This window comes from Hylobates moloch, unplaced genomic scaffold, assembly GCF_009828535.3.
Source record: "Hylobates moloch isolate HMO894 unplaced genomic scaffold, HMol_V3 SCAFFOLD_1, whole genome shotgun sequence".
NCBI classification, from domain to species: Eukaryota; Metazoa; Chordata; class Mammalia; order Primates; family Hylobatidae; genus Hylobates; species Hylobates moloch.
In genome coordinates, this window is record NW_026652276.1 from 163,235,726 (window position 1) to 163,253,187 (window position 17,462).

Genomic DNA, 17,462 nt, shown 5'->3' on the forward strand with positions numbered 1-17,462 from the left:
AAAGGACTAGTATTTAGAATGTATCAAAAACTCTCAAAATCGGAAAAAAAAATCCAATTGGAAAATGGACAAAATAAATGAGCGACATTTCACCAAAGATAATATAAAGGTGAAAAATAAGCACAAGATGTTCATCATCACTAGTCATTAGTGTCAGGCCTCTTAACCCAAGCTAAGCCATCATATCCCGTGACCTGCACATACACATTCCAGATGGCCTGAAGCAACTGAAGATCCACAAAAGAAGTGAAAATAGCCTTAACTGATGACACTCCACCATTGTGATTTGTTTCTGCCCCACCCTAACTGATCAATGTACTTTGTAATCTCCCCCACCCTTAAGAAGGTTCTTTGTAATCTCCCCCATCCTTAAAAAGGTTCTTTGTAATTCTCCCCACCCTTGAGAATGTACTTTGTGAGATCCACCCCCTGCCTGCAAAACATTGCTCCTAACTCCACCGCCTATCCCAAAACCTTTAAGAACTAATGATAATCCCATCAACCTTTGCTGACTCTCTTTAGGGACTCAGCCTGCCTGCACCCAGGTAAAATAAACAGCCTTGTTGCTCACACAAAGCCTGTTTGGTGGTCTCTTCACACGGACGCATGTGACAATTAGGAAAATGTGAATTAAAACACAAGATATCACTATACACCTTAATTAAAACAGCCAATTTTGAGAGGTGACAGCGTGCTGGCAGTCCTCACAGCCCTTGCTCGCTCTCGGCACCTCCTCTGCCTGGGCTCCCACTTTGGCAGGACTTGAGGAGCCCTTCAGCCCACCGCTGCACTGTGGGAGCCCCTTTCTGGGCTGGCCAAGGCGGGAGCCGGCTCCCTCAGCTTGTGGGGAGGTGTGGAGGGAGAGGTGCCAGCGGGAACCGGGTCTGAGCGCGGCACTTGCGGGCCTGCTGGAGTTCCGGGTGGGCATGGGCTTGGCGGGCCCTGCACTCGGAGCAGCCGGCCAGCCCTGCCGGCCCCGGGCAATGAGGGGCTTGGCACCCGGGCCCGCGGCTGCGGAGGGTGTACTGGGTCCCCCAACAGTGCCAGCCCACTGGCGCTGTGCTCGATTTCTCACCGAGCCTTAGCTGCCTTCCCGCGGGGCAGGGCTCGGGACCTGCAGCACGCCATGCCTGAGCCTCCCACCTCCTCCATGGGCTCCTGTGCGGCCCGAGCCTCCCCAACGAGCGCCACCCCCTGCTCCACGGCGCCCAGTCCCATCAACCACCCAAGGGATCCACTGGGTGAAGCCGGCTGGGCTCCTGAGTCTGGTGGAGATGTGGAGAACCTTTATGTCTAGCTCGGGGATTGTAAATACACCAATCGGCACTCTGCATCTAGCTCAAGGTTTGTAAACACACCAATCAGCACCGTGTCTAGCTCGAGGTTTGTGAATGCACCAATCGACACTCTGTGTCTGGCTGATCTGGTGGGGCCTTGGAGAACCTTTGTGTCGATACTCTGTATCTAACTGATCTGATGGGGATGTGGAGAACTTTTATGTCTAGTTCAGGGATAGTAAACGCACCAATCAGCACCCTGTCAGAACAGACCACTCGGCTCTACCAATCAGCAGAACGTGGGTGGGGCCAGATAAGAGAATAAAAACAGGCTGCCGGAGCCAGCAGCGGCAACCCGCTCGGGTCCCCTTCCACACTGTGGAAGCTTTGTTCTTTCGCTCTTTGCAATAAATCTTGCTACTGCTCACTCTTTGGGTCCACACTGCTTTTACGAGTTGTAACACTCACCGCGAAGGTCTGCAGCTTCACTCCTGAAGCCAGCGAGACCACGAGCCCACCGGGAGGAATGAACAACTCCAGACGTGCCGCCTTAAGAGCTGTAACACTCACTGCGAAGGTCTGCAGCTTCACTCCTGAGCCAGCCAGACCACAAACCCACCAGAAGGAAGAAACTCCGAACACATCCGAACATCAGAAGGAACAAACTCCAGACGCGCCACCTTAAGAGCTGTAACACTCACCGTGAGGGTCCACGGCTTCATTCTTGAAGTCAGTGAGACCAAGAACCCACCAATTCCAGACACAATTTCATGCGCGTCCGTGTGAAGAGACCACCAAACAGGCTTTGCGTGAGCAATAAAGCTTTTAATCACCTGGGTGCAGGCGAGCTGAGTCTGAAAAGAGAGTCAGCAAAGGGTGGTGGATTATCATTAGTTCTTACAGGTTTTGGGATAGGCGGTGGAGTTAGGAGCAATGTTTTGGGGGGCGGGGGGTGGATCTCTCAAAGTACATTCTTAAGGCTAAGGAGAATTACAAAGAACCTTCTTAAAGGTGGGGGAGATTACAAAGTACCTTCTTAAGGGTGGGGGAGATTACAAAGTACCTTCTTAAGGGTGGGGGAGATTACAAAGTACATTGATCAGTTAGGGTGGGGCAGGAACAAATCACAATGGTGGAATGTCATCAGTTAAGTCTATTTTTACTTCTTTTGTGGATCTTCAGTTACTTCAGGCCATCTGGAGGTATACGTGCAAGTCACAGGGGATGCGATGGCTTGGCTTGAGCTCAAGGGCCTGACAACCAACATCCAAAACACTGTGACCACCAAAATGCTGGCAAGGATATGCTACAGAAACTCTCATTCACTGCTGGTGGAAATGTAAAATAGTCACCAAAACGTTGGCAAGGATATGCTACAGAAACTCTGATTCACTGCTGGTGGAAATGTAAAATGATCACCAAAACGCTGGCAAGGATATGCTACAGAAACTCTCATTCACCGCTGGTGGAAATGTAAAATAGTACAGCCACTTTGGAAGACACTTTACAATTTCTAACAAAACTAAACATACTCTTACCATATGATCCAGCAATTGCATTCCTTGGTATTTATCCAAAGAAGTTGAAAAATTATGTACACTCAAAAACGTGCAAACAGATGTTTACTGCAGCTTCATTCATAATTAACAAAACTTGGATGCAACCAGGATATCCTTCAGTAGGTAAATGAACAAACTGTAGTACATCCAGACAATGAAATATTCATCAGAGCTAAAAAGAAATGATCAAGCCATGAAAAGACACATAGGAAACTTAAATGCATATTACCAAATAAAAGCAGCCAAGAAGTCAATTTGAAAAGGCTGCATTCTGTATGATTCCAACATGTAACATGCCAGAAAAGGCAAAACTAGGGCGAGAATACACAGATCAGTGGAGAAACCACCTTTGCAAAAATTATAAGTGAGAAAATTATGACAGCGAAAGAGATACGACCTAATTAACTGCATCTTGCCTTTAACCTCCAAACTGCCCTTGTTCATTCCTGGGTGTAGGTCTAGCTAACTTTGTGAGGAATTTACACTTTAATTTTGAAACAAAGTAACAGGCCCTCACTAAAACAAACATCCTCCTTGCTTGGAGACTAGACCACCTTTGTAAAACTAACAAATTTGCCACAAAATAAGAAATAATGGCTCAGGGCCAGATGCGGTGGTTCATGCCTGTAATCCCAGCACTTTGGGAGGCCATGGCAGGCAGATCGCTTGAGGTCAGGAGTTCAAGACTGGCCAAGATGGCAAAACTGTGTCTCTACTAAACCACCACGCCTACAAAAATTTGCTGGGCATGATGGCACACATCTATAGTCCCAGCTACTCAGGAGGTGGAGGCATGAGGATCGCTTAAACCTGGGAGGCAGGGGTTGCAGTGACCTGAGATTGTGCCATTGCAATCCAGCCTGGGCGAAAGAGCGAGACTCCATCTCAAAATAAATAAATAAATAAACAAAATAATGGCTCAGAAGTCACATAGTCAGAGGCCATAAACTTCCTAACCTCCTGAATTGCTCCTATGGATAACATTACTACTGTAAAACCTAAGACTGATGTTTGACATATTTTTCAGACCCTGCATTCTAATGGATCCACTGGTGTTACCCAGACCCATAAACTGAGATATCTGGTCTTGTGACCTCCCACCCAGGAACTGACTCCATGCAAGAGGACAGATTCAACTCCCTCTTACTTCATCCCTAACTTAACCAATCAGCATTTCCCATTCCCTAGTCCATGCCTGCCAAACGATCTTTTAAAAACTCTAGTTTCCAAATTTTCAGGGAGGCTGATTTGAGTAATACCAAAACTCCAGTCTCCCATTTAGTTGGCTCTATGTGTATTAAACAGTTTCTCTATTGCAATTCCCATCTTGATAAATTGGCTTCATCTGGCAGAAGGCAAGTAGAACCCATTGGGGGTTACAGTTGTGGGTTATGAGAGGTTGGTGAGGGGGATGAACCGGCAGGGCAGAGAGAATTTTTAGGGCAGTGAAAATATACCATATACTACTATAAAGATGGATACATGTCGTTATACATTTGTCTAAACTCACAGAAAGTTAAGAAAACAAGAGCAAACCCTACATGTAAATGATGAACTCTGGGTGATCTTAACGTGTCAGTGTAGTATTGGGGCTCAGAAAATGATACCCCAAAGTAAGGCTCTTCGGTATCCTGACTGGGGAACAGCAGGGGACCAGTGGATGCAAGCTGAAGTTTTCTCTGAGGACCCCTAATCCACCTAAAGATGGATCTGGAAAGACCATACCATAGGAAAAAGAGACTAAAGGTTGGCCGAGCGTGGTGGCTCATGCCTGTAATCCCAGCACTTTGGGAGGCCGAGGCAGGCAGATCACGAGGTCAGGAGATCGAGACCATCCTGGCAAACACTGTGAAACCCCGTCTCTACTAAAAATAAAAAAAAATTAGCCAGGCATGGTGGCAGGCGCCTGTAGTCCCAGCTACTCGGGAGGCTGAGGCAGGAGAATGGCATGAACCCGGAGGGCAGAGCTTGCAATGAGCGGAGATTGTGCCACTGCACTCCAGCCTGGGCAACAGAGGGAGACTCCAACTCAAAAAAAAAAAGACTAAAGGTTAACAACCTCACCCAGAGCAGCTTTACCCATTCTTTGAAGGGCTGCTCCCTGAGATATTTTAATCTATGTAACAAGACAACCTTTGTTCACTAGATTTCTTCCCCTCATCCTCCCAAAGCCTGTCTGTCCTTACTTCCACTCCCTAGAAGCCCCAAGCCTCTATTTCTTTCTGCAGCTACAGATACTATAAAAATTCCAATCATCTGGCCTGAGTCTTTTTGTGAGACTCTTGTGTATATGCACATGATAAATCCGTATGCCTTTCTCCTATTAATCTGTCTGCTTTCAGTTTATCACAGATTCAACTACAGAAACTTCGGAGGGTGCAGTAAAAGTTCCCGTCACCCCCAGTTTGTTCATCTATTGTAACAAATGTACTACTCCAGTGGGGGATGCTGACAATGGGAGAGGCTATGCATATGTTGGCGCAGAAGGTATATGGAAAATCTCTGTGCTTTCCTCTTAATTTTCCCATGAACCTAAAACTAATCTTAATATATTAAGTCTTAAAACACACAAACAAACAAACAACTGACAGCCAGGCACAGTGGTGCACGCCTGTAGTCCCAGCTACTGAGTATTTTAACCCCACTATTCAGACTACTGATCAGAAAAAGATTCCTAGGCTGGGCGCGGTGGCTCACACCTATAATCACAGCACCTTGGGAGGCCACGGCAGGCGGATCACAAGGTCAGGAGATCGAGACCAACCTGGCTAACACAGTGACATCCCGTCTCTACTAAAAATACAAAAAATTAGCTAGGTGTGGTGGTGGGTGCCTGTAGTCCCAGCTACTCGGGAGGCTGAGGCAGGAGAATGGCGTGAACCTGGGAGGCAGAGCTTACAGTGAGCCAAGATCGCACTACTGTACTCCAGCCTGGGGGACAGAGCAAGACTCCATCTCAGAAAAAAAAAAAAAAAAAAGATTCCTTCCAAAATATTACTGCTCACTGACAATGCACCTGGTCACCCAAGAGCTCTGATGGAGCTATACAAGGAGATTAATAATGTTTTCATGCCTACTAACACAATATCCATTATGTAGCCCCATGGATCAAGAAGTAATTTTGGCTTTCAAGTCTTATTTCAAAAATACATTTTGAAAGACTATAGCTGCAATAGTGATTCCTCTGATGGATCTGGACAAAGTAAATTGAAAAACTCCTGGAAAGGATTCACCATTCTAGATGCGATTAACAGCATTTGTGATTCATGGGAGCAGGTCAAAATATCAACATTAACAGGAGTTTGGAAGAAGTTGATTCTAACCCTCATGGATGACTTTGAAAAGTTTGAGAATTCAGTGGAGTGAGTAACTGCAGATGTGGTGGAAACAGTAAGACAACTCTACTTCAGAAGTGGAGCCTGAAGATGTAACTGACTTGCTGTAATCTGATTATAAAAGTTGAATGGATGAGTTCCCTCTTACGGATGAGCAAAGAAAGTGATTTCTTGAAATGGAATCTACTCCTGGCAAGGATGCATGAACAGTGTTGAAATGACAACAAAGGATTTAGAATATTACATAAACTTAATTGATAAAGCAGCAATAGGACTTGAGGGAACAGACTTCAACTTTGAAAAAAATGACTACTGTGCATAAAATGCCATCTAACAGCATTGCATGCTACAGATCAATCTTTCCTAAAAGTGTCAATTAATGCACCACAGTTTATTGTGGTCTTATTTTAAGAAATTGCCACAGCTACCCTAAACTTCAGCAACTACCCCCCTCATCATTCAGCAGCCATCAACATTGAGGCAAGATTCTTGATCAGTAAAAATATTATGACTTGCTGACAGACAATCATTAGCATTTTCAGCAATATTTTTAAATTAAGGCCTATATATTGTATTAAGACAATGCTTTGACACACTTAGTAGATAATAGTGTAAACATAACTTTTATATGCACTGGGAAACCAAAAAAACCCACATAGCTCATTTTATTGCAATATTTGCTTTTTCACAATATCTCCAAGGTATACATGTGCAGTTTGCTCCTACCACAGTGGTTTTGCCATTTAGTATACAGTACAAATCTGCAACTATGTATTGTTTGGCAATGCTTTTTATCTTGCAACTAACCTTTCTGGCACCAGTAAGCTTTAAAAAAAAAGAGTATCTTGAGTGAAAAACTGAAATTTTTATTTCTAAAAACCAGTTGATAATAAACATGCAACATGGAGACTACTGCAATCCTGCAATCTCACTGACTAAGTGTAAATCAAAAGACACAAATCAGCCAGGCACGGTGGCTCACACCTGTAATCCCAGCACTTTGGGAAGACAAAGCGGAAGAATCGCTTGAGCCCAGGAGTTCAAGACCAAAGCCTGGGTAACATAGTGAGACCCATGTCTCTACAAAAAAAAAAGAAAAAAAAAATAGCCAGGTGTGATGTCACATGCCTGTAGTCCCAGCTACTCAGGAGGTGCAGGTAGGAGGATCACTTTGGCCTGGGAAGTTGAAGCTGCAGTGAGCCGAAATCATGCCATTGTACTCCAGCCTGTGAGACAGAGTGAGATCCTGTTTCAGAAAAAAAAAAAAAAAAAAAGACGACACAAATCTAATGATTGTGCATCAGAATCTACTTTTTAAATTATTGTACATGGAGACAATAGGTATAATTACAGATAATATATATTTACATATATATTGTAAAAAATTGTGCTGAGAAGCACAATTTTTTCATTTAGATCAAATCACTGATCATTTAAGTTAATTTCACTCATTTTTATTCTAGGTTATCTTATGCACATATAAAAAGTAAAGCAATAGTTGTTAGACTGTTAACAAAAGAACTACTTTGAAAAAAGTTGAATGCTATTAGCTTTATATCAGTGATAGCAGATGCTTCAAATGTAAAAACCAGTTAAATTAAATCTAGGAACAGGCTGAATTGTTTATCAAATTCATGCAGTCAAAGTAAAACTACTGGTGACTATTTATTTTTATTTTTTTTTAAGAGACAGGGTCTTGCTCTTTCGCCCAGGCTGGATTACAGTAGGCAATCATAGCTGGCTTCAGCCTCAAACTTCTGGGCTCAATCAATCCTCCAGCCTCGGCATCCTGGGCAGCTGGGCCTACAGGCATGAGCTGTCATGCCTGGGTAATTTTTAAAACATTGTTGTAGAGACAAGGTCTCACTTTGTTGCCCAGACTGGTCTCCATCTCCTGGCTTCAAGTGGTCCTCCCACTTCAGCCTCCCAAAGTGCTGGGATTATAGTTGCAAGCCACTGTGCCCGGCTGGAAATTCATTCTTAAAGGTGAAACATCTGATGTTATCGTGAGTGTTATTGTAAATTCAGTTTTTAAAAAGTTCAGCAGTGGCTCACATCTGTAATCCTGGCACTTTGGGAGGCTGAGGTGGATCACTTGGGGTCCGGAGTTCGGGACCAGCTTGACAACATGGTGAAACCCTGTCTCTACAAAAATTATCTGGGCATGGTAGCATGTGCCTGTAATCCCAGCTACTTGGGAGGCTGAGGTACGAGAATTACTTGAACCTGGGAGTGAGAGAGGTTGCCGTGAGCCTGCACTCCAGCCTGGGAGACACGGCAAGACTCTGTCTCGAAAAACATAAAAATAAAAATAAATAAATAAATAAAAAGTTCACCACTTAAGATAAAATTATTTTTTACAGTGATAACACATTTTGGTGGTGCAGAGTACCAAAGTAAGAAACAATGTTCTTATTAGAGTCTTTGAGAGGAATGTACATGCAATTAGTGGTGCGTGCACAATTTATAACCATGCTCAAACTGTGACATTCTAATGATCAAAACAGAATCTGCTGTCAAATTGACACTTGGCTAAAAATCTGTATTTATACAGTAAGAGTAATATATAAAATTTTTGTAACAAAACTGCTATTGAGCATAAGCACTTCCCCATGGCAGCATGAGCTTTCCTTTTGGGCTGCGATTTTAGAAATCTTGGAGCCTTTTCAGAACTAATTTGCAAATCAACCCAAGTATCCTACAATGATGCTGAAATTTCTTATAAACTAGTTCCCTAGATTTTGGTTGCATTTCGTTCAAATCAGTAGGTATTATTTAATCAAAGTACTGGACAAATAAAGAAACAAAAAGCTTAAGCTTTTAATAAAGTGTTTTTGAAAACAAAGCTTATAACTAGAAGACAAATTTACTAAAAGAAGAAACAATGAATTATGAGAGCACAAATAATGCACAAGATCTAAGTTTGAAATTCTATAATTGCGTATCTATCTCAACTTCTGAAAACAATCTTTTGAAGAACTCCTAGTTATAACTGCATATACTTATATTCATACCCAAATAGAAGAAAACTGAAAAGGCCTATGATTTTGAAGCATGTGAATTTGGCAAAACATTTAAAATAATCCTAAATACAGATAATTTATCTGCCAAGTTTTATCTTACAGAAATATCTGTCAGAGAAAACTAATCTAAATGGAGACAATATCAGTACCTATTGGCCGGGCACAGTGGCTCACACCTGTAATCCCAGCACTTTGGAAGGCCGAGGCGGGCGGATCACGAGGTCAGGAGATCAAGACCATCCTGGCTAACACAGTGAAACCCCATCTCTACTAAAAATACAAAAAATTAGCCAGGCGTGAGAATGGCATCAACCCGGGAGGCAGAGTTTGCAGTGAGCCCAGATCGCACCACTGCACTCTGGCCTGGGCGACAGAGTGAGACTCCGTCTCAAAAAAAAAAAAAAAAAAAAGGTACCTATTAAAATCTTTGGGCTTAAATATTTATAATTTAAATGCAAAAAAAAAATTGATTTGAGAATATCCTCCATTGGGCAAAATTTGCCCTGAGTTTCTTTGGTATCCCAATATTTATAGCAGAATCGTTTTCTCTATTAATCATAACTAAAACGAAATTGCAAAATCTATATTCTTCAGAGAAAAAAAGTGACACTGTATTACAGACAGGAACAGATAGAAAGTACATAAATATGTCTCAAGAACAATTATCTTATGTTCTTTTTGTAACACTTATACAATCACAATAAAAAGTGTTTTGCCTTCAAGTATACAAATGTTTTATATTTTGGAAAATTTTTGAGAAGTTATAAAGAACTGTTTCACAGTTCTAACAACATAATAAACACAATTTATATGTCAATAAATACACATTTCAAAAATGTGTGTATGATGTGATTTTAGTGCTTCTATTACTCCCAAAAGTGTCCCAGTTTTGACAACAAATTATACAACCTAACTAATAATAGACAGGACAAAACATCAGCACATTTAAAAAGGCCAGAATATTACTGGCCAAAAATAAAAAATGTCATGTTATCTCTTTGCTTTTTAAACTAAATTATCTGGCATCTAGTGTTCAAAAGCAGGGGGGGAAAAGCCTATTTAAGTTTTCACAAAATTCCCAAATCTCTATTTTTATCTTTTCCAGGTCATCACTGATAGCATTCATAATTTCACAATTAATCTGCTAACTATAAAGCTGCATCTTCCTTAAAATTTTTATTATAAATACATTTTATTGTAGTAAGAACCACAAAAATTTACTCAAAAACCATCATGTGTTTGATGGCTGTCTGCCTTCCAAGACTGGGAAATCCTGAAAACGAAGATTCTCTCTCTGTTGGGGTTTTGAACTACTATGAATCATCAGGCTATAGAGCAGGATCTGAAACATAGAAGGCATTTAATGTTTATTGAATGAAATAATTTCTTCAATTAAGACAAAGAAAATTTAAGAGAACACTTCACAGCGACAGGGAAAGGAAGCAAGATTCAAAATGGTAATGAGACCATGAAATGGTCATTCAAAATTCTAGGTAACACAAAAGAATGTATGTTGAACCAATTCCTTAATTTCTAAAATAAAGTCAAATAAAATTTCACATATTGGGTTTCACATATTCATCTAGAACTGGTAAATAAATGCCTTCAATATCCCGTAAACTTACTAAGAAAAATGACTTTTACCAAACCAATTATTTAAACACTATTCAGTGATTACCCATGAAGCCTTCAAAAATGGATTAACATTGTATATAGTAGAAAAAATATTTACTCCCTTTTAAAATTAGTTAAAACATATATATAAAATAGTTAAAGTGGCAACAAATCTGTAACACACATTCAAATATGAAATGTACTAGTTAGAATGTAAAAAGACAAATACCACTTCAGATAAAATTTAAAGTTTTCATTTGGTTACGTCTTCCCAGACATAAGTATCTTCTGCCATCATGTGGAAATTTCTGAAATTACATGTACACACAAAATTAATGTTATCAAGTTCCTAGAACTGATAAAGGAATTCAGCAAAGTTTCCAAAGACTAGATTAATGTACACAAATCAGTAGCTCTTCAATACACCAATAGCGACCAAGCGGAGAATCAAATCAAGAACTCAACTCCTTTTACAATAGCTGCCAAAAAAAAAAACAAAACTTAGGAATATACCTAACCAAGGAGTTGAAAGACCTCTACAAAGAAAACTACAAAACACTGCTGAGAGAAATCACAGATCACACAAAGGGAAACACACCCCATGCACATGGATGGGTAACATCAATATTGTGAAAATGACCATACTGCCAAAAGCAATCTACAAATTCAATGCAATCCCCATCAAAATATCACCATCATTCTTCGCAGAATTACAAAAAAAAATTCTAAAATCCATATGAAACCAAAGAAGAGCCCACATAGCCAAAGTAAACTAAGCAAAAAGAACAAATCTGCAGGCATCACACTACCTGATTTCAAACTGTTAAGACCATAGTCACCAAAACAGCATGATACTGGTATAAAAATAGGCACATAGACCAATGGGACAGAATAGGGAACCCAGAAATAAACCCAAATACTTACAGCCAACTGATCTTCGACAAAGCAAACAAAAAAGTAAAGTAGGGAAAGGACAACTTTTTCAACAAATGGTGCTAGAATAATTGGCTAGCCACATGTAAGAGAATGAAACTGGATCCTCATCTCTTGCCTAATACAAAAATCAACCCGAGATGGATCAAGGACTTAAACCTAAGACCTGAAACTATAAAAATCCTAGAAGATAACACTGGAAAAACCTTTCTAGACATTGGCTTAGGATTTCATGACCAAGAACCCAAAAGCAAATGCAATAAAAACAAAGACAAATAGCTGGGACCTAATTAAACTAAAGAGAAAAGGAGAGTCAGCAAACAGACAACACACAGAGTGGGAGAAAATCTTCACAATCTATACATCTGACAAAGGACTAATAACCAGAATCAACAATGAACTCAAACAAATCAGTAAGAAAAAAACAAACGATCCCATCAAAAAGTGTAAAGAATGTAAGTAGACAATTCTTAAAAGAAGATATACAAAAGGCCAATGACCATATGAAAAAACGCTCAGCATCACTAATGATCAGGGAAACACAAATCAAAACCACAATGTGATACCGTCTTGCTCCTGCAGGAATGGCCATAATAAAAAAAATAAAAAAAAATAGATGTTGGCATGGATGCGGTGATCAGGGGACACTTCTACACTGCTGGTGGGAATGTAAACCAGTACAGCCACTATGGAAAACAGTGTGGAGATTCCTTAAAGAATTAAAAGTAGAACTACCATTTCATCCAGCAATCCCACTACTGGGTATCTACCCAGAGGAAAAGACAATCTTTTTCATTATTTGACAAAGATACTTGCACATGCATGTTTATAGCAGCACAGTTCACAATTGCAAAATCGTGGAACCAACCCAAATGCCCATCAATCAATGAGTGGATAAAGAAACTGGTATACACACATACACACATACACACATACACACACACACACACACACACAGTGGAACACTACTCAGCCCTAAAAAGGAATTAATTAACAGCATTTGCAGTGACCTGGATGAGACTGGAGACTATCATTCCAAGTGACGTAACTCACGAATGGAAAACCAAATATTTTATGTTCTCACTGATATGTGTGAGCTAAGCTGTGAGGATGCAAAGGCTATAAAAATGACACAATGGACTCTGGGGACTTGGGGGAAAGAGTGGGAGGGGGGTGAGGGATAAAAGACTACAAATATGGTGCAGTGTATACTGCTCGGGTGATGGGTGGACCGAAATTTGACAAATCACCGCCAAAGAACTTACTCATGTAACCAAATACCACCAGTACATCAATAAGTTATGGAAAAAGAAAAAAAAATTAATGTATCAGACTAGGATATTAGCTTACCCTAGCAGTCTCTAATATTTGAAAAGATTAATCCAGTTTTTAAACAAAGTAAATATTCTTAGAAGAATTTAAGAAGGGGCCGGGCGTGGTGGCTGACACCTGTAATCCCAGCACTTTGGGAGGTGGAGGTGGGTGGATCACTTGAGGCCAGGAGTTCGAGACCAGTGTGGCCAACATGGTGAAACCCCCTACTAAAAATGCAAAAATTAGCCAGATGTGGTGGCGTCTGCCTGTAATCCCAGCTACTCAGTAGGTTGAGGTGGGAGAATCACTTGAACCCAGGAGGCAGAGGTTGCAGCAGTGAGCCAAAATCGCACCACTGCACTCCAGCCTGGGCAACAGAGTGAGACTCTGTCTAAAAAAAAAAACAAAAACCAACAAACAAAAAAAACAAACAAAAAAAGAATTTAAGAAGAAAATAATCCTGAAAAGCTGCTCCTTTTTCCTGAGAGAAGATAGTGGTGTTCATTTGTACCTTAAGGAAATTGCATGCAGACACTCCGTTTCATTTTCTTTCCAAGACTCAGCAGTTACAGCTCTTCTAGGTCTTTTCCACTTCAAGATCTTAAATTCCTTAAATACTGTCTCCTTTTCTCTCCCTTACTTTAGGCACTTAAAACCCTATATTAAATGGGAAAAGAAACAGGAGTATTAAGCTACTTTAACTTGTTCTGAATAATTAGAAACTAGAGATGCTTGATACTAGTTTTATAAAGACAAAAGCTTATTAATAGCCAAATAGCAAAAAAAAAAACCAAAATTAAAAACTGAACCAGCTATGCATACAATCATCTGCCTAATGGGTTGACAGTATTATCTATATAAAGACATGAATTAAAGTGCTTAGAATAAGCCTAATGCCCTAAGTTCTCATATATTTATAAAATACAATTTCAGAATTTAAGACTTTGTTTACATTATTAATCTTTATAAACACTACAATTCGGGCCAGGCGCGGTGGCTCATGCCTGTAATCCTAGCACTTTGGGAGGCCGAGGGGGGCAGATCACGAGGTCAGGAGTTTGAGACCAGCCTGGCCAATATAGTGAAACACTGTCTCTACTAAAAATACAAAAAATTAGCTAGGCGTGGTGGTATACGCCTGTAATCCCAGCTACTCGGGAGGCTGAGGCAGGAGAATCGCTTGAACTCGGGAGGCGGAGGTTGGAGTGAGCCGAGATCGCATCACTGCACTCCAGCCCAGGCAACAGGGCAAGACTCTGTCTCAAAAAAAAAAAAAAAAAGACTACAATTCACACATTTCATTGCTCAACTTTCTATCCAGCTGTGGTAATTAGCGTATTTGGTCTTTGTCAAAAATAATCACTCATTTTTCTTTTGGGGGGGAAAAAGACTTACTGAACATCTATTATAACATACTACTGTCCCATTAATTTTACAAAGATAAATAGAACATTGTTTGTGTTCTCAATGAACTTACCATCAACTAGTGGCAAAAAGGTGTACATAAGTAACTATAAGACAATGTAGATAACATTAAGCACCAAAAGAGACTGTAATCCCAGCACTTTGGGAGGCCAAGGCAGGGGATCACAAGGTCAGGAGATAGAGACCATCCTGGCTAACACAGCGAAACCCTGTCTCTACTTAAAAATACAAAAAATTGCCGGCCGGGCGCGGTGGCTCACGCTGGTAATCCCAGCACTTTGGGAGGCCGAGGCGGGCGGATCACGAGGTCAGGAGATCGAGACCATGGTGAAACCCCGTCTCTACTAAAAATACAAAAAATTAGCCGGGCGTGGTGGCGGGCGCCTGTAGTCCCAGCTACTCGGAGAGGCTGAGGCAGGAGAATGGCGTGAACCCGGGAGGCGGAGCTTGCAGTGAGCAGAGATCACGCCACCGCACTCCAGCCTGGGTGAAAGAGCGAGACTCCGTCTCAAAAAAAAAAAAAAAAAAAAATTGCCAGGCATGGTGGCAGGCGCTAGTCAGTAGAGCATGAGACTCTTAATCTCAGGGTCGTGGGTTCGAGCCCCACGTTGGGCACCAGATATCGGGGAAATTCACCCCCAATATTTCACGTAGGTTCTTTTCTATTTTCCCTAAGTGTCGGCCAGTCTGAGAAAAAAAGGGAAAGAGTACAAAAGACAGAAATTTTAAAGCTGGGTGTCTGGGGGAGACATCACATGTTGGCAGGTTCCATGATGCCCCGAGCTGTAAAACCAGCAAGTTTTTATTAGTGATTTTCAGAAGGGGAGGGAGTGTACAAATAGGGTGTGGGTCACAGAGATCACGTGCTTCACAAGGTAATAAGATATCACAAGGTAAATGGAGGCAGGGCGAGATCACAGGACCACAGGACCGGGGCGAAAGTAAAATTGCTAACGAAGTTTCAGGCACGCATTGCCATTGATAACATCTTATCAGGAGACAGTGTTTGAGAGCAGACAACCGGTCTGACCAAAATTTATTAGGCGGGAATTTCCTCATCCTAATAAGCCTGGGAGCGCTATGGGAGACTGGGGCTTATTTCATCCCTCAGCTATGACCATAAAAGACAGCCATCCCCAAAGCAGCCATTTCAGAGGCCTCCCCTCAGGGATGCATTCTCTTTCTCAGGGATGTCCCTTGCTGAGAAAAAGAATTCAGCAATATTTCTCCCATTTGCTTTTGAAAGAAGAGAAACATGGCTCTGTTCCGCCCGGCTCACCAGCAGTCAGAGTTTAAGGTTATCTCCCTTGTTCCTTGAACGTTGCTGTTAACCCTGTTCTTTTTTCAAGGTGCCCAGATTTCATACTGTTCAAACACACATGCCCTACAAACAATTTGTGCAGTTAACGCAACCATCACAGGGTCCTGAGGCGACATACATCCTCCTCAGCTTATGAAGATGACGGGATTAAGAAATCAAAGACAGGCATAGGAAATCACAGGGTATTGATTGGGGAAGTGATAAGTGTCCATGAAATCTTCACAATTTATGTTCAGAGATTGCAGTAAAGACAGGCGTAAGAAATTAAAAAGTATTAATTTGGGGAACTAATAAAAGTCCATGAAATCTTCACGATTTATGTTCTTCTGCCATGGCTTCAGCCGGTCCCTCCGTTCGGGGTCCCTGACTTCCTGCAACATGTAGTCCCAGCTACTCAGGAGGCTGAGGCAAGAGAATGGCGTGAACCCAGGAGGCAGAGCTTGCAGTGAGCCAAGATCGCGCCACTGCCCTCTAGGCTGGGCGACAGAGCAAGACTCCATCTCGAAAAAAAAAAAAAAAAAATAGTACCAAAAGAGAAAAATACAACTTGAAGGAAATTTCAGACATAGAGATTTCTTTCCATTTGAAGAATTAATCAATTAAGAATTGATGGCACCATATGAAGGTTGTTTTGAAAGACACTTTAGGGTTTGGCCACACAGACAAAGACAGTAAAACATTTAAGCCAAATGAATAGTCAGAGTCAAAACAACTTGAGGCCACTTTCAGAGAGCAATGCTCAGTTAAATGACTAGAACATAGAATTCATGACAAAGAACATTGAGATAAAGGTAGGAAAAATATATTCGGGCCAGATTTTGCACAGTTTTGAACGTCACGTTAAAGAGAGGTCAATGGGAAAACACTGATGGGTTTTGACAAGGGTAATAAAATGTTCAAAGTTGTATTTTATAAGGTGACCATTAAAAGAGACTAAAGGCAAGATTATTTATGAAATAACTACAAACATCCAGAGGTACTGACAATTGGAACGGAGATAATAGGTCAGAGTTCTGATACCATAAAAGAAAACAGAATCAACAGGATTTGGCAACTAACAGCATACGGAAGATAAGAAAGAAGAAAGACTTAATTAAGAATATCAAAATTACAAAATTTGTTTTCAGAGCAGTCTTACCTGGAATTCTTGTCTCCTTCCTGTCAACCTACTTCCTACCCCACATTGATAGCAGCAGGGGGCAGACAAATGCCTAGGCAAATAGGGGCAGGTCCACAGTGAAACCTCAATTTCAAACCAAAGGCAGTTTAAAGCCTAAAAGTCAAGCTATGAGTCTCAGATACATCTACAGGCCAGACTGAGAACCTCTCTTCCTGTCTGGTGCTTTCCTCTGATTGATCCTCACCCTTCACCAATTTTACATATACCCACCCTTCCCTAATTGGCTTTTTTACACTGTCATGCCTACCTTTGAGAGGTGCCTTTGTTTTAGCCTTTTTTGCATACTAACAAACCAATCAGCATACACTCCCCCATTCTGAGCCCACAAAAACCCCAGACTCAGCCATACTTTGGAACTGCCCGTCTCTGGGTGTGGGGGACTACCCACCTTCAGGTGGGGGACCACTCACTTTGAGTCCCCTCTCCACTGAGAACTGTTGTGTTGTTCAATACAACTCTTCTCTGCCCTTCTCACCCCTCG

The 17,462-nt window shown here is 41.4% G+C and overlaps 1 protein-coding gene across 2 annotated transcripts in view; it reads right to left on the reverse strand.

Moving 5' to 3' along the window:
- The window catches only part of SDHAF3 (succinate dehydrogenase complex assembly factor 3), a 76,762-nt gene that overhangs the window by 37,001 nt on the left and 22,299 nt on the right, over window positions 1–17,462 (reverse strand). Inside the window, exons 1-2 of one of the 2 annotated variants that reach the window (XM_058447020.1) lie at window positions 2,816–3,022; window positions 1,979–2,131 (exon numbers count right to left, since the gene is read on the reverse strand). The exons of the other annotated variant lie outside the window; for it this stretch is intronic. Of the exons in view, the coding sequence (XP_058303003.1) occupies window positions 1,979–2,131; window positions 2,816–2,836 (174 nt within the window). The 5' untranslated portion in view covers window positions 2,837–3,022. Of the gene's footprint in view, window positions 1–1,978; window positions 2,132–2,815; window positions 3,023–17,462 lie in introns of those variants that run through there. 2 annotated transcript variants of the gene reach the window in all.